At 47.7% G+C, this 21,599-nt stretch overlaps 6 protein-coding genes across 6 annotated transcripts; 3 read left to right on the plus strand and 3 right to left on the minus strand.

The window, feature by feature from the left end:
• Window positions 1-146: 146 nt before the first annotated feature.
• Window positions 147-2,601, minus strand: GGI43DRAFT_381368 (uncharacterized protein; the record flags this gene model as incomplete). The annotated part of the gene is made up of 2 exons (XM_083203118.1): window positions 147-315; window positions 392-2,601. 2 exons carry the CDS (start codon window positions 2,599-2,601, stop codon window positions 147-149), a joined length of 2,379 nt encoding a protein of 792 aa, XP_083063520.1.
• Window positions 2,602-3,766: 1,165 nt separating this feature from the next.
• On the plus strand, window positions 3,767-7,434 carry GGI43DRAFT_421270 (NADP-dependent oxidoreductase domain-containing protein; the record flags this gene model as incomplete). Its single annotated transcript, XM_083207926.1, has 4 exons — window positions 3,767-4,090; window positions 4,243-4,948; window positions 5,480-5,521; window positions 5,981-7,434. The coding sequence occupies 4 exons, from the start codon at window positions 3,767-3,769 to the stop codon at window positions 7,432-7,434; spliced, it is 2,526 nt and encodes an 841-aa protein (XP_083063521.1).
• Window positions 7,435-7,878: 444 nt separating this feature from the next.
• GGI43DRAFT_297242 (uncharacterized protein) lies at window positions 7,879-10,110 on the minus strand. Its single transcript, XM_083201471.1, has one exon. It carries the CDS (start codon window positions 9,693-9,695, stop codon window positions 8,322-8,324), a length of 1,374 nt encoding a protein of 457 aa, XP_083063522.1. The 5' UTR covers window positions 9,696-10,110; the 3' UTR covers window positions 7,879-8,321.
• A 4,193-nt stretch (window positions 10,111-14,303) lies between these two features.
• Window positions 14,304-15,998, plus strand: GGI43DRAFT_297247 (porphobilinogen deaminase). The gene is made up of 2 exons (XM_083201472.1): window positions 14,304-15,180; window positions 15,232-15,998. The coding sequence occupies exons 1-2, from the start codon at window positions 14,913-14,915 to the stop codon at window positions 15,963-15,965; spliced, it is 1,002 nt and encodes a 333-aa protein (XP_083063523.1). The 5' UTR covers window positions 14,304-14,912; the 3' UTR covers window positions 15,966-15,998.
• A 950-nt stretch (window positions 15,999-16,948) lies between these two features.
• Window positions 16,949-17,950, plus strand: GGI43DRAFT_297433 (uncharacterized protein). The gene has a single exon (XM_083201473.1). The coding sequence runs from the start codon at window positions 17,232-17,234 to the stop codon at window positions 17,814-17,816; it is 585 nt and encodes a 194-aa protein (XP_083063524.1). The 5' UTR covers window positions 16,949-17,231; the 3' UTR covers window positions 17,817-17,950.
• Window positions 17,951-18,136: 186 nt separating this feature from the next.
• Window positions 18,137-19,881, minus strand: GGI43DRAFT_421272 (uncharacterized protein; the record flags this gene model as incomplete). The annotated part of the gene is made up of 2 exons (XM_083207927.1): window positions 18,137-18,167; window positions 18,221-19,881. The coding sequence occupies 2 exons, from the start codon at window positions 19,879-19,881 to the stop codon at window positions 18,137-18,139; spliced, it is 1,692 nt and encodes a 563-aa protein (XP_083063525.1).
• Between the last annotated feature and the right edge of the window lie 1,718 nt (window positions 19,882-21,599).

The following is a 21,599-nucleotide window of genomic DNA, read 5'->3' on the forward strand; positions in this document are numbered from 1 at the left end:
ATAAATATGGCGCTCATGCAAGACAATGTTTTATTTATAGCTAGATATTTCCCCCCCAAACTATGTGTACAATAGATGCCGCCCTCAATTACAATGTCATGATCATCCTTTTTTCTTCAATGTTGTACACTCAGCTTTGTTTGTTTCTAAGCCTTCATGATCCGTTCTATTTTGAATTGGCACAGCGAATACTCGTCCATCCGCCTGCCCACCTTCATCAGCTCTGTCCAAGTATCTTGATATCGGCCCTTGGCCCACTCCTGGAATCCTTGCTGAAGCTGCTGTCCGGGCAGAGCATTATATGTGATGCCGAGTCTATATAGATCGAGTTAGCGATGCGATGGACTTACTTCAACTATTGGAGAATAGGGGGAAGAGATTTTGGACTCACGTCATAGCATCTGGCTCTGATCCGACAACAGACGCCATCCCCATAATTAGACTTCGAACCTCCTTTTCGTTTCCACTTCCTGCTATAGCGCCGAGATATGCGCTGTAGACGCTGGGCGGTACTTCCAAATCCATTCTTTCGATTTTCTGCCAAACCTCCCGGGCTTGCTTATGTCCGCCGTTTTTCTTTTCCAGCGTCCAGAACATTGCCTCTAATGTAGCATATGATGGCCCCTCTCTAGACTGCGTGATTTGAGTCCAGTAATCCAGCGCTATTAGTGGCTGGCCACAGCCTGTGTACGCCAACATCAACGCAGTATATAGCTTTGTCGACGGCTGTAACCGGACATCCATCTTTAGCATATTATGTACCATTTCCAGACCTTCTTGGTCAGGATATCGAGCAAATCCTTCCAGACATGTGATGTAGGTGTCTAATGTAGGATGGTATGATTTGTTTCGGTGTGCCCGCATATGTCCAAAGACATGTGAAGCCATGTCTGGGCGTCTTCGCTCGAAAAATGCATTCATTAATGATACACGTAGCTCAAAGCTGGTGTCCTGGAAAAATTGTTGGAGAAGCTGATACGCGCCCCAGGCTCGATTTGTACTCGTGCTGCGGTCGAGGCAGAAGGAGACAAAGGCGTTTTGAATAGTCTCTCGCTCTGATTCGCTGTATATGAAAGAATAAATAGAGAGGATATCCATAACATCAAAATGCTGGTCATTCTCCAGGAACCTCAAGCAGAGTGCCGCAACAGTGGCTGGCTCAAGCCTCATCTGGTCTTCTTCAACGGTTTCAATAACTGACGAAATAAACTTGAAGTCGGGCTGTTTCTGCCTTGCCAATGCCACCAGATACTCGTTAACAGCTGTGCGGAATTCACCAAATAGGTGAGGCTTGGACTCGTTAGCCCAAGGCTGTATATGTCTAGTTTGATTGTATGCCTCTCGTGCGCCGATCAAATTGCCAGTCTCAAGCCACAGGTTTAGCAAGATGAGATGTGTTTCTCCATTGGGAGCAAGGCCTCTTTTTGCGGCGAGCGCAAGAATGTCTTCGCCTAGAGCAGCTTCTCGTTGTTCAGCAGCAACTCTGAGGAGGCCGTTAATCATGTGAATGTCTGGAGATATCTCTCCATTGCCGTCAACCATATGTGACATCATGGTGTCCACTTCAGCAAGGCTCTTTCTCGTAATGAGTATTGCTTGAAGCAATATGCTCCAATATTTTTTCCACGGCTGCGATTCGCCGAGCTTCAAGAAGAGTGAAGTCGCCCACTCTTGGAGGTTGTTGCGCATGGCGAAAGGCGCCAAGATACGGTATACATGTGCCTGTATGTTGCCGCCCAGGAGCGGTTTATCGAGCCAGTATTTGGTTTCGTCGACGCGATCTCGTTCGGCAAAAAATCTGACCACAATATACTGAATTCTGGCATTGTATGGCACATTGTGGTTTTCAGCATATTCAACCAGCTTCATTAGCTCGGCTTCGCATCCTTCTCTTGCTAACCCATTTGCGACGACTTCCAAGAGCCGGTCTTGTTGGCTTATGCAGTTAAAATAGTCTGGCTGTTCCCATTTCTCATACAGCATCTGGACGGCTTCGCGGGATCCGCCATAAAGACTCATAGCCTTGACCAGAGAGGACCATTGAAACACCACGGGGTTGGCTCTCTTGCTGCGAAAGTTTCCCGCAGACCACACGGAATGTAGACATTTCGCCAAATCAAGATGATTCTGCGTTCGTTCGACTGGGTCAATCTCAAGGAGGACTTGCCTCGCCATTGATAGGTGGATGGGAGCAAGCTTTTTATCATCGGCGCTTTCTGGATCTGCAAGATACTCTAGTAATCGTCGGCATTGCAAAGCTTGTGTGCTGTTAAAGGGCATCTTGGTGTCGATTTTTGATTGCATCAACTTCTTCCACGCAACCAGCATTTCGCTTCGCGGTTGAGGCCTGACGTTGTCGAGCATGCGACTCCTCCACACCATGATTTGCAGCCATCCCGGCTCGTACTCGGGCTGTCTGACCTGCCGCGGAGGTTTCTGGAACAAGCCGCCGAGAAAGGTTCGCTCGAAGTTGATGTGTGTCACCGGTCTTTGGATGATTGGCCTTCGACGAGCCGGAGCCGCATACGAAGCGCAGGATGGCGCCGTCCTCGCTTGGCAGACAAGTAACCGCCTGCCATGACGGGCCAGGTTTGCCCTCATGGTTTGACTATATCTATGTTACGATGCGCCTGGACGCTGTTAGCAGTCAATTGGTGCAGATAAGCCATCAAGGTGCTCACTGGATCATATTTGAGACATGCGAGTAGCACAGATTGCACAGAGGCAGCTGATTCGATTCCACCACGCCGCTTGAAGCTCCAAACTTCATCACCAGCTATCAATTCTAGCACACATTTGCGAGTCGCGGTCGAACGGGGCTTTTTGCCGTGGTTTCTCCGGCGGCGTTTGCTATCATCAAGTCCTATCGATAAGGCGCATCAGCGCTTCACCCCGCCCCCACGTATAAGAGGTTCGTATTCTGTATGCTACGTTTGGATCATAAAAATGCATTATTAACATCAGATTGCAAAGCAAGTTAATATGCGGTAACCAACTTTCGGCGTTTGAGGACAAGCATAATCAAATATTCTTCATTAAATGTTGACTGCTCAATGATATTACTATTGATGGTAAGGTTTTAGACTAAAGAAGCTCAACTGCTTATAAATGACTACGTTTGGACGATGCAGAATATAAGTGGTAGATCCAACTTTCCATCTACGTGTTGTTGCATCTCCGTTATCGGCTTGTAGCATAGTTCAACTCTGCATCCTACCAAACAAGATTTATCTCATTGAGCTTGTGGGAGTGTATTAAACATGGCAGTGGACATTCTCTTAAATACCTATGTACCTCGTATTATACCCGAAGTAACTGCCGCACTCAGAGGAGGGGAACTATAACTGGGCCTGTCAATAACAGCGCAATGGAGAATCTTACCTGCTGTAGTTTAGCAGGATGAGACGGATGCTGCCGCCGGCTCCATGGTTGTCAGCACATTATCTGCGATGCTAGCCGTAGAACTTTCGTTTAATAGTTCGGCCACTGGTACCGGAGATAGCATGAATCGGCAGCCAAAGCCAGTCGGAGTTTACCATGATTGTCACGTATCCTATCGGCGAAGTTCCTAGCCTAGTATTCCTAATCAGCCGCACGCAATGGGTGTAGAGCAATGCGAACGATTTGCCGTGGGGGAAGCCGCCCCGCGAATTTGCTGAACATCGGGATCCACTCCCCTCTCTTATATATTGCAGATGCCTCACACTTTACTGTCCTGTTATGAGCCGCTTAACGTAACCAGGTTTGAACATAACAACTAACCAAAATGTCTGCTCCCAAGTCCCGACTTATCCTTGGTCTTATGACCTTTTTCCAAGATCCAAGCGCCGGCGCCAAAATCACCGACGTAGATACGTTCAACAAGGCACTGGACCTTTTGCAGTCTCGCGGATACAATGAGATAGATACGGCACGAATGTATGGCGAGGGTAACCAGGAAGGTTTCACAGCCCAGACAAACTGGAAGAAAAACGGGTTTACTTTGGCGACCAAGGTCATGTATCCTAGAAACTATGGCGACAACACAGCGGACAAAGTTGTCGCATCCGTCGAGAAGAGCTTGAAGGAGTTGGGAACTGACAAAGTTGACGTAAGTCTGAGATGGCGCAAAACACCCCGTTGCATTAAATTTCACTTCTCTGTTATAAATTGAGAGAAACCAAAAAAAAAAAAAAAAAAAAAAAGCTCCAATAGAGAGAGCCCTTCACAATGCGAAGGCTTTAGCTAATTGCGACGCCGTAGATTCTGTATCTTCACAAGCCAGACCGGGCAACACCGTTTGCCGAAACGCTTGAGGCAGTGGACAAGCTTCACAAGGCTGGCAAATTCGACAAGCTGGGTCTCAGCAACTTCACAGCTTTTGAAGTAGCCGAGGTCGTGCTGACATGCAAGTATAACGGCTGGGTTCGCCCTACTATCTTCCAGGCCATGTACAACGCCATCACTCGAAACATTGAGTCCGAGCTGGTTGTTGCCTGCCGTCGCTATGGCCTCGATATCGTGGTGTACAACCCTCTTGCTGCTGGCCTCTTCTCAGGAAAGATCAAGTCCAAGGATTTCGTTGCTACAACTGGGCGTTATTCTGGCAATACGTCGATGGGAACTATCTCACGGGGCAGATACTTCCGAGACACTACTTTCGAGGCGCTGCGCATCGTTGAGGAGGCTGCTGAAAAGGCAGGACTGACGTTGATTGAGGTGGCAATGCGATGGCTTGTTCACCACTCAGCTCTCAAGATCAAGGACGGAAACGATGGCATCATTGTTGGCGTCTCGAGCGTAGAGCAGCTGGAGAACAACCTGGATAACTTTGAGAAGGGCCCGCTGCCCGAGGAGGTGGTGCAGGCGCTGGAGGAAGCCTGGATCATCTGCAAGCCCGAGTCTGTCGCCTATTGGCATGGTGACTTGGAGTACAAATACGATCCTCAGCAAGTCTTGTTTGGTCCAGGTGCGAAATAAATGGCTTGTGCGGGTGATGGATGGCGTGATGGCGGCCTTGCTTATAATGGACTTGGCTTTGAGCCTGGTTGGACGGCTTGTTTGGGCAGATGACCAGACCATGCGCAACCAGATGTATGTATTCTGAAGGATCTACAAAAGTTTTAATACGAGTAAAAAACTATGTAAAAGACCTACCTGTGTACGATATAACCGACATTATTGTCTTGTATCGTAGCGATTACTTAACCAAGACACTAAGTAGTCATCTTTTCTCTTTCATATAAAATAATTCTTGGTTCGCCCTTCGGAACGTTTAAATAAACAGGGCAGTATTTTACGCTCCCACTGCAAGATAACGTCACCCTAAGACAGCATGAGCTGCGTCCTCGTGATGGTTCCAAGGCTGGGCTGGCTACGTGGGTGTTCTAATAACCGCATCAGCAGTTACAGTGCAGCCTCTGACAGCTTCCAGTGCTACGCTAGCGCATCTCGTAGGCCGGCCACCCGGAGATTCTGGGGGGCCTCAGGGGCGTTCTAGTGGCTGGCACCCGCCGTAAGGGCCGTAAGGCGAAGCCTGCATGTCAGCAATGACGGCATACCTCTGGGAACCTCCATCTTTCTATTCTAATTCGCCTTTCCACTTTCATCTCGGCCAACAAGTACAGGTTCCCCTGTGTTTTAAAAACCCGTAACATCTAGCCGTTGCCAAGCCCCCAAGGATCCGCGCCACAATTGCCAATTCTCCATCTAGTGAAGATCCGAATCTCCAACCCCGACTTTCTTCGCTGGCCTTTTCTCCTTGATATTCGAGAAAAAAGAAGCGTACAAGCTACGACTCATCAGCTCCTCTAGCCGTCTCGCCCGAGATAGCCACATGCTCCCGCAACAGCCAACGTCTCCGCGACGCTCGCGCCAACTAAAGTACTGCTGGAGGCCATCATCCCAATACGAGCCGTCTGAACGCCGTTTTCGCTCCTGAACGGCTGGCTGACAACGAACAAAGACGGCGACGATCTTTGACCCTTTTTCGACGCAACAGCCATGGGCTCGGATAATCGTCGACCCGGCCTCTTTCGTGAGACCACGGCCGATGGTCGCTCCAGCGAGCCCCTGCTCTCCAGACCCGACTCTTCTGAAGGAGCAGACTTGGGCGATAAAGACGTCGAGCGAGGCCGATCCTCACGATCTTCAGGCGACGGACAGGCTGCTGGAGCGTCCAACTTCGGCTCGGACAACATGTACGAACCAATCTCGCGACCAGCGACAATGTCTCGGCGCTCGACGATGCGCAGCCGCAGCCCGGGCGAATTGGCTGCCAGCTCGGCGCGCAAGAAGTACTCGTATGCGGCCTTCTTCCTCGTGCTTAGCCTGGTGGCCTTTTGCGTGCAGACCGAGCTGAGCGCGCACATTCAGGGCGACCTGGGCTGGGACAAGGCGTACTGCATGATGTTCTTCACGCACAGCTCGTGGGTGCTGATGTGGCCGGCCCAGCTGCTCATCCTGCGGCTGCAGAAGCGCGACATGCCCTGGGACACCTTCTGGCGCCGTCACCTGCAGCTTGTCAAGTCGACAGCCCTCATGGTCGAGCTGCAGACGCTGGACGTCTTTGGCTTACAACGGCCCGTCGCAAAGTCGGTGCGGTATCTGGCCCGAACCACCGCATTCATCACAACAGCCCTGACTGTGGCTGGCTTGAGCTGGTACGTCGCCGTTAGCCTCACCACGCCATCCGACCTCACCGCCATTTACAACTGCTCGGCATTCTTCGCCTATGCCTTCTCCGTGCCTCTCCTCAAGGAGCCATTGCGCCTGGACAAGTCGGTCGCCGTCATCATCGCCATTGTCGGCGTCTTGGTGGTAGCCTACGGCGACACTGGTGGCCAATCTGCCGAGGGCCAGGGTGTTGATGAGGGAGAGGGCGTGGATGTAGAAGCAGGCAGCCGATTTTTGGGCAACATTGTCATTGGAGTTGGCTCCGTGCTGTATGGACTGTACGAGGTCCTGTACAAGCGTTTTGCCTGTCCTCCTGATGGCGTCTCTCCTGGCCGGGGTATGATCTTTGCCAACACATTCGGTTCCTGCATCGGGCTCTTCACCGTGTGCGTGCTCTGGATCCCGCTGCCCCTCCTGCACTGGTCCGGCCTGGAGATTTTCGAGATTCCAAACGCCTCGACGTGCTTGCTCATCCTGTTTGCCGTGCTCTCCAATGCTACCTTTAGCGCCTCGTTCCTCATCCTCATATCCCTTACGTCACCTGTGCTGTCGTCTGTCGCTGCTCTTCTCACAATCTTCATCGTTGCTCTTGCAGATTGGTTCATCACTGGTCAGCCATTGAGCCCCGCGGCGATAATTGGTGGCTCAATGATCATTGTTGCGTTTGGTGCACTGAGCTGGAGCACATACCGAGAGATGATGGAGCACGAGATTGCCAAGAGAAAGGTGGATTTGACTGACAGTGACGAGGATGGTGATCTGAGCAGCCATGAAGATTGAACATTTTTCTCTTTTTACCATTTCTGTCTTTTTTTCTCAGGAGAATAGTAATTCGTTTACGAGGAACCTTTCCTGTTCTAGACTCGGAGTTACACTGGCTTTAGAGGCGTTTATATATGCATTGTGGATGGAGTATTCTTGATCTCACGGGTATGGATTATGGAAGGACATAATGGACATGCTACGGGGCGGTCAAGATAGAACGCAGGTTACACATGCCCAAGTGGCAGGACAATCATGGGGATATTTGGCAATGTACTGCCTGGCTCTAAATAAGTAGCCAGGGGTAAATAGACTGGCATATTATAAAGCTTTATATTGAGTACCATGAACTTTAATGTGTCACACGCTACTAAGCCATTTACTGATCTTTATCCGTATTACTGCAACTAATCACTTTCCATTACCGGCAGCACCGATCATACCGACAGACAGCCGAAGGAACCGTCATGCAGCTGCATTTCCATGACCTTCTCCCCCTATTGCTTATTGTTTCTTTATTAAGCAAACATTTCTTACTTAGTCGATACATCATTAGATAAGGAAAACTTGCTTTCTATTTCAGTTTTGGCAATCTTCTTGTCAGCCTACCTCCTGAGCCCAAAACCCATTAACCAATGATATCAACTTTTGACTTAACCCAGCTAAAATATGCCCGAATCCTATCAGTACCCAAACGCTACCCAAAAATTGTCCTAAAAGTTGTCCCGGTGTTATTCCAACTCCATCCCAAAGCTGCTAATCCGTAGATTATTGCCAATAAACTGTGTCCCCTGGTTGCCCAGTAGTTGCCCCATAATGAATGACTCCAAAATTAGATGACTTAAAAAAAAAGAAACAGAAAAAAAAATCCTAATGCCCTAATAAGGAAAAAAATACAATAGTCCTTAGGATGCAAGCGCAGTATCATCCCTGCGAACAAACTTCCCCTCTCCAGCAACTTTCCACGTCGCACCCGCTGCAAAAATCACATATCGGACAGCCTGTTCCCACGCTTCCCTATCGACAGCATCGCCACTCTCAAAGTACTGCAGGCTGTTCCACAGCCCCAGTGGAGGCGGGTCAAATATTGCCATGACTAGTTGCGCATAGGCCGTGTTGCGCTCCATCCACAGATCCGAAATGTCCATGGCGGGGTGGCGGTAGTCATCTTCAGCGAAGCTAGGCGCCCGGGGCACGATCTGGATGTAGAACTTTTCGAGGGCTGGGACGCGAGGGATGAGAATGTTGTTGATGTGGCTGGCGAGTGGGAAGATGGCGACGTAGGAGAATGAGCGGAGAGTGTTTTTCAATAGTGGCTGCATGGATTCGTCGTCTGAGTCTAGAAGGGCGGGTAGAAGAGAAGGGGGCGTGTGATGAAAGTATTCGTATGTGGTGTAGACTTTGACGGAGGACCCTTCGTTGAGGAGCATAGAGTTCCATGGGCGGATGCCAAAGAGAGAGCAATGACTGGTTGCTGGTGTTGGTCCTCTATTCGATAGCGGATGATTTGGTGCCGCTATTGTCGAATCGTCAATGTTAGTGGCTTTTTGTTGGCGTTGGTCCGCGGGCCTCGACAGGGAGAGAATGTGAAACGGTTGTCGAAAGATCCAGGCTCCAGACAGATTGATTGGCCGCCCTAGTAACGATGCAAGAATGGCCGGGGAGCTGATGAGATTGATAGACAGAGGGTCCAATTTTTCGAAGATGGTTTGCCAAAGCCAATCGTTTGACTGGCATTTTGAAGGTGTGTCGGAGGTTGATTCAGGGGCCACAAGACCGTTATTATATCCACGGTTGTCTGGCGAAGGGCAATGACTAGGGAGGATGCCCCAATTGGCGTGATGCCTAGTGTCCTCGCCAATTTCGGATTCGGGATAGTCGATGATGATAGTCAGGTTATCCACGTAGCGAGTAAGCCCAGCCTGGGTAAGGAAGCGTAGAAACTCGAGCTCCTCAACGGCGTTCAGCGGGTCTTCCCGCTCGGAAGGGCGGATGATGTGTTGAAATCTCCAGACGATATCCCGGAAGAGCAATGGCAAGAGGCAGCGTCTCCAGAGGTGGCAAACAAGAGATGCACTCTTGATGTTGCCACGGAAGCGGGCGGCGTCGTCGTGTGAGTTTGTGCCATGCTGATTTGGCTCATCATCAGTAGCAATGGGTTTGGGAACGTGTGCTGGATCATCGTATTGGCGCTGTTCAGATGCGGGTGGCTCATCGAGGAAATCAAATATATAAAGGAGCAGCTCGCTAGGGAGCTGTGAGATTGTCATGGCTGCCATGATGGAAGAGCGATTCTTTGATGATGACAGTGATGGTGCAATGAAATGAGAATAAAGATAGTGATGGTGATGGGAATGAAGTTGATAAATGTGGCCGTTGAAGGTGAGAATGGTTGAGAGTTTGAGGACAACTTTTCAACGAGCTGGTCTCTCAATCATGTAGGGGAGCCTGAGCGGAGAGCTCCAGGTCAGTCAGGCGCACAAAGTAACTTGTACGATCGGCAAATAGGAAGCGAGCCAGGAGAGACAAGCCATCGCGAAGTACAGAAACAGGCGCAGCAGCCACCAGGGCAATGCCCGCAATGTATCTGTACGCAGTGCGTATCAGCCCAGTAGTGCTAGATCCCTCGGATCCCATCCTGACAGCCTGAGTGGTGAGGTTTGTGCCAAGGGTAGAGAGCCGTGATATTAGCAGGGGCGGGCCAAGTCCCTGTACATGCATACATTAGCCCAGCAGTAGGCCAGCAGTAGCGCAGCATTAGCCGCTAGGCTGCGAATAAGGCAATCCTTGCGGGGCAGAACAATAATAAATAACACGGGAGGATTGCCTAGGCTGTGCGACTACGACGATTGCGGAATGTGTGGTCACGGGAGAATTAGAAAAGAGGCTCTTTTGAAGCTGTTGGTCGACGTGCTGCATATAACAACATCACGAAGGAAGACGGCTCGAGACTACACGGGACGGAGATGAGAAATAAAATGAAAGTAAACGGAGAGATGTACATGTACAAGATTTTCTCCATGAGGTCATGTAACGCCACAAGCTCTGTAACAGGCATCGTGGCTATCCATGCCGTAATTCGCCAGGAATTTTTGGTGTGAATGCTTATCAAAAGTGTGATATTAACACACTTTCAAGTTTAATGGTGATGTTACACTTGATACTTGATAGAGATATAGGTGTGTATTCTCTTTGAAACCTGTTTTGCTTCTTCTTCTTCTTCAGAACAACGTTGCCGTCTCCTTCACCCAACACTTGTATATAAAACCTGTGGGAAAACCCCCCTTGCGGGTCCACGGCCAGCCTGAAAATTTTGGGCGATTTCCCCCGCACAAGCATCCATCGAATGAGGGGGGCAAAAACAGGCCATTGCGATTCTAGCCTCAGCGGGGTTGGGAAGTTCCGAAATCCAGCCTAGAATACAACGCTGGTTGAGGGCGGAGCATGTTTGGTTCGATATGGTGTGCAGCGTATGACGTGGGCTGAGAACTGGAACCTCTTTTCAGCGTCAAGCGCGGTGCCGGGCTTTTTAACTTTGCTCATTATAGCTCGGCCTCAGCTGGACATGTCTTTCAGCTTCTGGGCTTCTTCAAGGCTCTTTTTTCGGCGTCGCCCTTTTTTTGGTCGTCGATGTTGCTGAATTACAGTGGCTTTAGTCAGGGGCATGGACCGCGGCCTGCTGCCTTAGTGCCGCAAGTCGGCCGCGAGCATTTTCTGCTCTGACTCCAGTTCTCCATTTATTATGTATCAGATATCAGATCTTGCTCTGCGGTCCAGGCCCAGGGCTGGTTTTGCTCCTGCGCTGAAATATTGTTACGTCCTACCTGGGCATGTAGCATCACTGCTACGATGCCCCGTATGTACTATGTATATGCTCCGACTCTGCGCAGATGCAACCTCGTAGCAGTACAGGGCCCCAGACGTACAGGAGCGCGGTTTGCATGTGATATGGGGCCCTGATAAGCACACAACGCAAACTGAACTACATTTTGCTGTCGTGCTTGCAGTACAAGAAGGCGTTGATTGGCGCCGTCGTATCGTATTCCACTCTCAAGAATCATGCCCGCTATGCAGCGTGGGCCAGAGTGAGATGTTCATCCGGTAAAGGCTAAAAGGCTTTTGTATGGCCATCTGTGGATCAAGAACATGAGCCTTTTTGCACTTGCCTTCTGTGTCGATCATGGGAGATATGTGTAATATTTCTCTGGCCCCCTCTTCACAAAAACGGAAATAGCATCAGTTAGCAACTGTCCAAAAGGAGACTCTGCCACACCTTCGGAATATTTTTTTTACCTCTCAAAACGCCAAGATAGGGCAGGCAAGCTTGCAACTGGGCATTTTTATTCCTTGTTGATTCTATGTCACATTTTCCATGTCAGCAGGACGGATATTTTTAACAACTTTCACTCAGGCCATCCAGTAAATGAGCTCCTCCATGCAGTCAACTTACATATCTGCTCTGCAACACGACATAGTTTACTCCATAGCTTCTTACGAGTTACCTTCTTTGACATCAACGAGGGAGACTCACCTATAAAAGCGACGAATCCTGCGCACTGCCAAGCTGATTACCCTCCTACTCGTACGAGTTACGGAGTATAATGCTTTTACTGGCAATATCTATATTCCATTTACGACATGAGCCACACACAATTACTGCTAGCAGCTGCTTCTCTGCATGCATGTAGCTAGCACACCGGCAGTTGCCTAGTGCCCTCCGGACGTACGAGCTCAAGTTAAAGTCTGTGCTTCAGCCTGTGCACATAGGTACAACTCCAAGCGGTAATAACCTCGCCTCGTTCGGGTCGCTCGGCCCACCGACCCGGGCCACAAGTCCAACTAGAAAACTGCCCAGGGCCGGGGTTGAGGGTTGACGGGGTGGGTCTTATCTCATCTTGATCAGCCCGATTTATGGGCTGCCGGCCGCCCAAGATGGTCTGTCCGTCCATCCTCCAACGGTCAAGTAAGACAGGCGCAAGCTGACGAGGCCGCTTTCGAAGTTGGCGATTAATATCATCGTCACCGGCCCTTTGCTCCTATCGTTCCACCCCTAACCTCAACGGATTAGTGTATTAGACATCTTTTAGCTGCATTTATTTTTCAGCCATATCTGCCAGATGGATTCAACTATGCATAGGAGTACCCCTGAGTAGTAATTGAAAATGACCAGGCCGTGCCACCACCACATAGACAGCACCCTTGTCCAGCTCTGCCATCTGTCATTTCGAGCCTTCATTGGAAGCACTCCTGGGGTTTTCCTTGAAGTCGCAGCGCTAGGAATCGTGTAACCGCTGTTTGGCGTGCAGTAGCTGGAAATGGTCTGCGAGCGCCGATTGGCCCATGCTGCCAGCTCGTGGATTATTTGTATGTACTAATTGGCCTTCTAGCAAACAGCCCTGAGATTGTGAGCTGTAACTTTTTTTTTCTTTTGGCGTCGGCTTTCGTGTTCGACACTTGCGCTTCGTATGTAGGGAGCAATGTCGTCTAAAGCGCCACAGAGTTTCACGACAGGAGATGCCAAGAGCTCACCTGCTATCGCCGTTCAAAGACTGGTCCACGCCGCGATAACACCGAGGCTGAAATGCAAGCCATTCACTTGCTCTGCTCCCTCTCCTGAGTGGGAAAAGCCGAGCCTGAGTGCCTGATTCTGGCAACGCTCGCTTTCGCCTTGGCTCTTTGCCGATTTCGGCTACAACTGGGTCCCATCATCGCCAGCTGCTACTTTAGGAGTTGGTCTGGGGCCTGTCATGTATGTCATATACAGTCACGTGAACACAAGTCGCTGTATAAAATGTACCGTGTGTCCCGGGAGGAATACACGTACGGTACATAAAATGTGCCCGGTTGCTGCCATTGCCCAGTTTATCCTGGACCAAGTCGCCTCTTTTGTTAATTCACAAAATAAGCTTAGTGGCCGGAACAGCGAGCCTTGGAAGGCACCCTGTCAAATTTGCCGATAATGCCGATTACAACATCGAGGCTGACCGCATGAGGTAGAGCTTCTCTTCAATTCAGGATTCTGGGGGAGGGGACAAACTGCAGATCTACGGTCTACGTGCATGCTTGTATATATGAGTATGTATTCCTTTCTTCGGCGACCAATACCATTGAAACACATGAGAGACGCCTTCTACCAGCATGTATAGCTGTCTTCCATGACTCGCAATGCCGAGCAAGGGGATTTAGCTAGTGTTTTGAGAGCGAATCGTTGACCGGGTAAATGACATTGTGACAAGGAAGGTTGCCGCAATCACACCCGAATCCCGCCGATGCCTGCACCCAGGCGAAGGGGCAGAAAAGATTGTACGATGATGTATTGATGATATGACTGGTCAAAAGATCCGAATGAAGCATCGAGGATATGATTGATAGGGATGAAAATAGAATGATGTTCTATTTTCATCTCTGTGTATATGCTAGGTAAGCTGATGGTGGTAGTAGTAGTCTTACACGACCCAGCAACTGCTTAATTCGTTTGTTCAACAGCCAAATCTGGCGGCAATTGGATCATGTGCATCTGAGACAGCTCTCAGCGGTGAAATTCAAAGCAATAGAAGTAAAATAGGGATGGATGCACACCCATACTAGTCAAAGTTGACAAAACACAAGATGAATAGACAGGCCAATCGCAACCCTGACCGAAACGGTACGGCACAACTCGACAAAATGAAAAGTAACAGTACAAAGTCACATGATGATTGAGCGGAGATTTATTTGCTTTTTTGCCCCTAGATTTGAATTATCCTTGTCTGTCACTTTTTGCTTTTTGTGACAAGCTTGCATGCCTGATGTGACAAAACAATAGCTGAAATCTATTGACAGTTGCGAGACCAGGGATAGCTCATCATTGATCTTGGAATACAATAAAACGACAGTTATCAATGTCAAATATCAATAGTAGTTGTAATTGTAATTGTTGTACTCTGAATAACTGGGTGCTACTATAACCATTGATTTTCTGAATTGGCGGCTAATAACCTCTAGGGAAATTACATGTAATTTTAAAAGCGTTGCTTACGCAGTGGAGCACTATCGACAGGCTACCTCTTTGAACAGGCAGGAGTGCTGTAACAAAAGAGTTGAAAATGATGTTTTGTTCAATAACCACATTATAAGCTATAAACTACAGTTTCTTACTAGTGCTAACGAAATGAGTCTAAAAAGTATAGGGCTGAAGTCTATCATGACAACCAACCAACAGCGCTGATCTGCGCAAAAGTGGAGGCAGATTTCAGGCAGGACCAACAGTATCTACTCATAACTACCAGCCAGTATTTGCGTTCATTTTTCTTTATTTATCGGATTAAATCACAAATATTATTTTTTGGCCTTGCTTCAATATGTAGTTAACCTAGTCAGGTGCGAAGAGGCTATATACTTGACAAAGGATGCCGAAGATCCACCGCTCCACACATTTAGTCTACCGTTAATGCGGCCTTTGAATCCCATCTCATCTCTCATTCTGTCCGCAATTCTGCTACTTGAATACCATCACAATGTCAGATAACTCTCTTACTGCTCAGCCGACGGTAAGAATCGGTACACGAAGGTCAATCCTGGCCGTCGTTCAAGCCGAGGGTATCCGCGATAGCTTGCAAAAAGTAGCGCCTGGTCGAGCCTTCGAAATTGAGTCACTTCACACTCTCGGCGACAAAGACAAGTCAACAGAGCTCTATAACTTTGGCGCAAAGAGCTTATGGACGGCTGAACTAGAAGAAAAGCTTACTTCTGGCCAACTAGATGTTGTGGTTCATTGTCTAAAAGGTAAACGCCCATGCCCTTTCTCTCATGGCAATTATCTAACAGCTGAGATAGACATGCCGACTAGGCTTCCCGAGACATGTGATCTCGCGGCTATTCCTCTACGTGATGACCCTCGCGACGCTCTAATCGTGAAAGCTGGTCTACCGTATACTAGCCTAAAGTCACTGCCTGAAGGCGCAGTGGTTGGCACTTCATCTGTGCGGCGATCTGCGCAGCTTCGTCGTCTTTACCCTCACCTCCGGTTTGCCAATTTACGTGGTAACGTTGAAACACGTATAGCCAAAATTGACAATCCTGAAAGTGAGTATACGTGCATGATCATGTCTGCGGCCGGCCTCGAGCGCCTTGGCCTCCAGCACCGCATCAACCAGTACATAGGTTCAAAAGACGGAGGCATTCTGCACGCAGTCGGCCAGGGGGCGCTTGGCCTGGAGATCCGTAAGGGAGATGAGAAAGTGCTAGAGCTACTCAACCAGTTAGCCGATCAAAAGTCTACTCTTGCTTGCCTCGCTGAGAGAGCTCTCTTGTACACCCTTGAAGGTGGCTGTACTGTCCCTATTGGCGTCGAGACGGAATGGATTGATGAAGCGCAGCATATTCTGCAGATGAGGGGAATAGTTGTCAGCCTCGATGGCACGCAAAGCGTCCAAGACTCTGTTGAAGCAACAGTGAAGACTAATGATGAAGCCAGGGCATTTGGCGAAGAATTGGCTGCGAAACTTGTGAAAGCAGGCGCAGATGAAATTCTGAGAGAAATCAACGTCAACCGGCCACCAAAGGATTAACGACTAATGGTCGAACGTATGTGTATATAGCAATAATACCCCACTCATAATCACGTATAGAAAGATCATCTTTGTACTCTATCGGCGTCTCGCCGTACTGCGTGATATTTAGGTTCTAGCTTTGTCACTATATTTAGCCCATTTAGTTTCATGGCCTCGTCTTGGTATTTGACAACCACTAATGGCATGTGTGCATCATTCTCATAGGACGAAAAGAAACTTCACGACAACCCCGCCTTTTTTTTCTCTTTCTAAGAGAAGCACATCTAATCTCTGCTAGAGTTTCATAGCGCTAAACTCCGTAAAACCTCCTTCAGGACGCATCGGAGGCGCTAGAAGATACGGCAATGAAGGCAGCGGACAAAAAGAACGGCAAAGTATCTACATTGGACGGAAAATGAGCAGCGCGAACTGGCTTAGGTTGCCGCATTCGAATACCTATAGGTATATACTGAGACTCTATATTATTGTAATTTTCCACCAGTGAGAGTGTCCTTAAAGATTAATAATCGCTCTGTGTAGCTTTATATTCGTGGCTCAAGCCACAGGAGATGGCGGGTGGTTATCTCTTTGTGCCAGTCAGACATACTATAGAGCCAACTGCCCAGACGGTCAGCCGTACTCGATAGTAGTTACGATTCTGCATTTACTGTCAATTACAAGAATAGAAGAGTGTCTTTTCATATACATAAGTAGGTGATTGAAAAGCTGCGCTTTTGCTCTGCGACCTGGTGCAGCAATACTCCGGTCTCCGATTCAGATCTCCGATATTATATACGTAACGCATTCGTCGTATTTCGTATTACCAATGGAGAGAACCACACACAGGAGAAGCTATAGTCAGCAAGTTTATAAATAAGTGGATGAGCTGGCATTTATTCTACTTAATACTACGCGTAATAGCACGTAGATCAGATTGACAGGCCAATGTAGCGCCCTCCAAGTCAACTTGGCATTGGCTAGCTGTTGCTAGTGATTACTGAGCGTGCTTCATTTTGCTCCAATTTGCGGCGCTATGTCTTACATACATATGTATGTATGTAGGTTATAGGTCACTGGAGAAGCTAATGAAGACTTGTAGAACTTAATTCATGAGGAGATCCCTCATAGTTTTCTTTAAGGGCTTATATATATATATTAGAGACGAAATCTCGCAATTTATTCTGGCAATCTCTTTCTCAAAGTTGATCTCCCAATCCAAGAGCGACAAAGAATACAAAATAACGGCGCATTATTCTTGCAACTATTAAAATATTATTTTAAATCATGGCGGATAAGATTCCTACAGTTGTCGAGTCCGGCCTGTTGAACGGCGGCAAGCGTTCTGTCCTCGATTCTGAGCTCGGCCCCGGCTCCACCACATTCCCTCATTATCACACCCTTTTCACAGAAAACTTCAAATTGCTCTCTGGCTCCTTATCCGTCGTTGTCGCACCAGAGGGTATTAAAGATGTTGCTGCCATGAAGAAATACGAGTTGAAAGTTGGAGAGTCTATGACGGTCCCGAAATCCACAGCGCACACCTTTGTTGCCGGCGAAGAAGGCTGCCGATGCATGGTGACATTCGAGCCTGCTACAGTGGACTTTGAGCGAGTTGGACTTATTATGTTGGGTCTTCAAGCAGATCAGGAATACTCTTCATGGGGTGGAGGTCCGACTGAGGCAAACGCGCTCATGGTTTCTGTTCTTACCGAACTTACCGATTCGCATCCATTGATTGATAAAGATAATGAAATGCTACAAAAGCAGGATAAAGAGGCTCATGAAAAGTTCAAGAAGCATCTTATTGAGAAATATGCGACTGACGATATGATTAGAGCGGCTGTGGCGAAGGTGGCTGCATCTGCTTAAAGTGATTGCAGATAGGCCTTATAAACATACACCAAAATCTATAGAGCTTGGGACGTGTGGTACATAGCCATTTGAAAGATAAAAAAGGTCCACGAGAATACTAGTATTGTAATATTAGCTATTTAATGCAAAAGTCCAAGCAAAATTAAATGTGTTGATGGTAGTCCCTATACAGGTTCCGTATTGCCGGGAGATTGCATTACCTACAGCAAGATTAAGCTACCGGATTGACTTGAAGACGATATCATCATTTACCATTATATGAAAGTTTTCTAGATAAAACATGTGTGAATTCCTTTTTCGAGCTGTAAATTAAAAAGCTAGGGAAAATCGGGAAGATTACCTCGGGTGCTGCGCTTTGTTAACCCTTATTCGTGTATGTGAATGACTGAAAGACAACTTACCGATATCTCCTTTCCACAGGCTTTACCAGCCCAGCACTCACAAGCACGTCTCTCGCAAAACAGCGGGTATTCCCAGAATCTATATGTACCATCTTGACTCCTGCGTCTGCAAATCTCGCCCCGAGAATGCCCCATTCCTCAATGCTTATAAATTTGGAGTAGGTGTCTTCCAGAAAGTCGCCAATGTAAGAGTTGCGTATCGATATTTCTCGCTTTTGACCATCCAACTCATCACATGTGAGCTCCACTAGTCGAAGAGCGGGAAACTCTTTGGACGCTGCTGCTAAGGCTAGTGCACGAAGTGCTGGGATCATTTGAGTGGGGGAACCCGGCAGAACCAGATGTTGTATAGACTTGGGGAGCCGCCCGGTGAGATGATCTGGTGGGAGATCTGGTGGGATCTGGTCCCTAGGATGGTGGAAGAGGCAAGTGGAGTCGAGTTTCAGAGTCTCCAAGGCAGTAAAGTCTTCCAAGGAGCCTATCAGCTTGCCGTTTCCCATCCAGTTTGGCCAAGTCGCATACATCTGCTTGGTTTCAGAGGTGAAATGGGCGTGATAGTTTAAACTGCCCCTAGCACCATCCCATCGATTAATAGCAAGTCGTCGAAGAGTGCCTTTAAGATGCGAAAAAGCAGGGACAATATCCTCAGGGAGAAACTCAACAGGGGGCGTTTTTCTGCGGAGAGCAAGCAAGAGATGGTCAGAGAACATACGGCAGCTTCCCCTGGAGTAGAAGGAGAAGCTTTCCAAAACTTTGCAGGCTGAAGCTAAGCTTGTCAGGCCTTCGGTTGTGAGAAGTGCTGTGTCCAAGGTGATTTCCTTCAGGTTGTCAAGATGTACGTCTGCTGGAATTGGACGGAACGTACATGCAATGCGAACTCGCAAAGTGCGGAGGCTAGGAACGAGCCAGGCACCCAATTTGAAAACTAAATCTTGAGGTTCATATTCCAAGTCGAATAATGGAAATCCATTATAATATACCTGAGCTCCAGCCGCCCATAGGTGATGCAGCGACCCAAATGCATAGTGCAAAGAAGGAGAGATAGCTTTTGATTCTGCTGCTTTCTTTCTTGTCACGTTTTCCAGCTCGACGGCAAAAAAGTTGTAAGGCGATAGACTGCCCATATATTCCAGGTTAGGCGTGAGCAGGAAGAGCAGAATGATTAGACGCTGGCTATGGCCGCACACGTCGCGCAGCTTGCCGCATACTTGGTAACAATCCTTGAAACTGCAAAGATTAAGAGGAGGAAGATTAAACTCGGTAGCTGCATCTCGGAAGACGGATTCGTCAATCTCTGGACCAAACGCAAATCCTGGTGGCAAGCCCTCGATATCAATCTTTCTGACCAGAGGCCGCAAGTTTGGATTGCGACACAATGTGTAGATGAACTGAGGCAGCTGCGTTTCGTCATATTTCGTGAGTGCGATATATGAGTAAAGATATGGCAGGGCAATTTGGCGGTAGCGTTTAGATGTAAGAGACAACCTAGCCAATGTTCTTGAGAACTGTGTATGGTGCCCCGAGTCTCTCCATCCATCGGGGCGTTCACACTGCTCAATGAAATCTCCATTTATTGTTTTCCTGTCCACATGAATCCAATAACATATGAGATGGATCAGCTCTGGTGGGAGGAGGTCCAAAGAAGACTTTTCTGACACCATTATGTCTGGACGGCTTATCGAAGGAAGTGACGGAAAGTATATCACGGACATGGCAGGTAAGAAAGTCGCCCGCTGCGATAGAGTAATGACCGTTTTACCCTCGTAGTCTTGATGGTATTGTGAGCGCTTCTATGTATTGCAGTTTCTGATTCTACTCATGCGCGAGATATGTATATATATATATTTAATCACCGGAAAATTTCATCGTGTTATTGTTTCAGAATTTGAGACATTGAGAATACTGGTCAAGATTCCCCGCAGCATTCAGCTGTGGCTTGCCTCGCCACTTGGAGAGCACATGCACGTAGAGGCAATATGACGGAATTGCCTTGCAATAGATCACTTTGTAGCTTTCCATTCAATTAGGCGGGTTCCACGGAAGTTAATGGATACCTTAACAGCCATATGTGGCACATTCGGGATCGTGCGCACATCTTTACTCGTGCTTCGGTTGCAACGGCAATCTGTATAGGAGCGAGAGCCGACTCGCAGTATTCACGTGCGCAAATAGCACATCAGTTTACTATTAGCTCTTTTTTCTCTTGAATTCACCGTATCATAACGTACTGCCCTATATGTAATTTCGGACTTTCTGAATAGAAAGCAGGTAAATGGTACTTATCAACAGCGTAGGAGATGAGGGGCTCAACCAATCGGCTTCTCACCCATCGCAGATTGTAGTGTTAATAAGAGAAAGAGTAAAATTGCAGTGTTATCGTGGACCTTTTGATGGGCTGTATGGCTCGAATGCGAAGAGAAAAAATCACGCAAATGCTAAAACGGCAATATATTGAGTTTTTACTGTTTAGATTGTAGGCTGTTTTTACTTTGGCCATATGGAAAGGATATTACGCATGCTTTGTTGTAGTGAGATCAAAAATACGCAATGTCTACCTATTGATTGCGTCGTCAAATCAAGACAAGACGTCAAATTGTAAGTAAAATAGGTAAGAAAATGCGATTATAAGTGGTTTAAAGATCCATATTTGATTGAGTGAAATCCACAAAAAGGGGATCGCTAAGAAGATGCGTGATGAAAAATGACGATCAACGATTTCTTGTTAGTACAAATGAAAGATGTGCATTTAGCCTACTCTATGCTTTAGATATTTCAATTTTCAATTTATTTTTATTTAATGACAATGTTTAATAAAGGACGTGACATCCATAACAGAAACGATCAGCATCTCTCTCGTGGCAATTGTAAAAATTACAAAGAATAAGAGTATCTCGAAACTTGGGGTAGTGAGTTTGTTTTATTTCGTTGTCCAACCACCCCAGCAAGGTTGCTATTCCTGAACTACCGAAAATTTGGTAGTATGTTTAACCCATAACTACAATAATATCTCTGAAACTGCTTTGCTATAGTACATCACTGTTATGGAGAACACCCTAGTTGGCTGCCACAATAGGACCAAGCTTCAGCGATGATAGACAACTTTGAAGATATCTGATTACCTATCTTAGAATATGTTGGTTGAGCTTTAGAGTTAGCAAGTCAAAGCAGCCGATTACATGGTTAGCAAAGACCGTCTCAAGATTGGTTTGTCGGATATGGCCAGAAATACACTAGGGATGTGATATTGCAAGAGGAAATTTTAGGAAATTTTAGGAGATTTAGAGCAGCTCGGGGGGGGGGGGGGGGGGGGGGGGGGGGATCGTATTTAAATGAGGAAAACCCCACAATTACATTTCGCGGTTGTTGTGGTCTTGGCATT

The sequence above is a fragment of the Trichoderma evansii genome, assembly GCF_050947405.1.
Source record: "Trichoderma evansii strain SZMC 28006 chromosome Unknown GGI43scaffold_4, whole genome shotgun sequence".
Classification (NCBI taxonomy): Eukaryota; Fungi; Ascomycota; class Sordariomycetes; order Hypocreales; family Hypocreaceae; genus Trichoderma; species Trichoderma evansii.

Coding starts and splice junctions, on each gene's coding strand:
- GGI43DRAFT_297242 (XM_083201471.1), bottom strand. CDS start 9,695: ATGGCAGCCATGACAATCTCACAGCTCCCTAGCGAGCTGCTCCTTTAT.
- GGI43DRAFT_297247 (XM_083201472.1), top strand. CDS start 14,913: ATGTCAGATAACTCTCTTACTGCTCAGCCGACGGTAAGAATCGGTACA. Junction 15,181..15,231: donor TGTGGTTCATTGTCTAAAAG/GTAAACGCCCAT, acceptor CAGCTGAGATAG/ACATGCCGACTAGGCTTCCC.
- GGI43DRAFT_297433 (XM_083201473.1), top strand. CDS start 17,232: ATGGCGGATAAGATTCCTACAGTTGTCGAGTCCGGCCTGTTGAACGGC.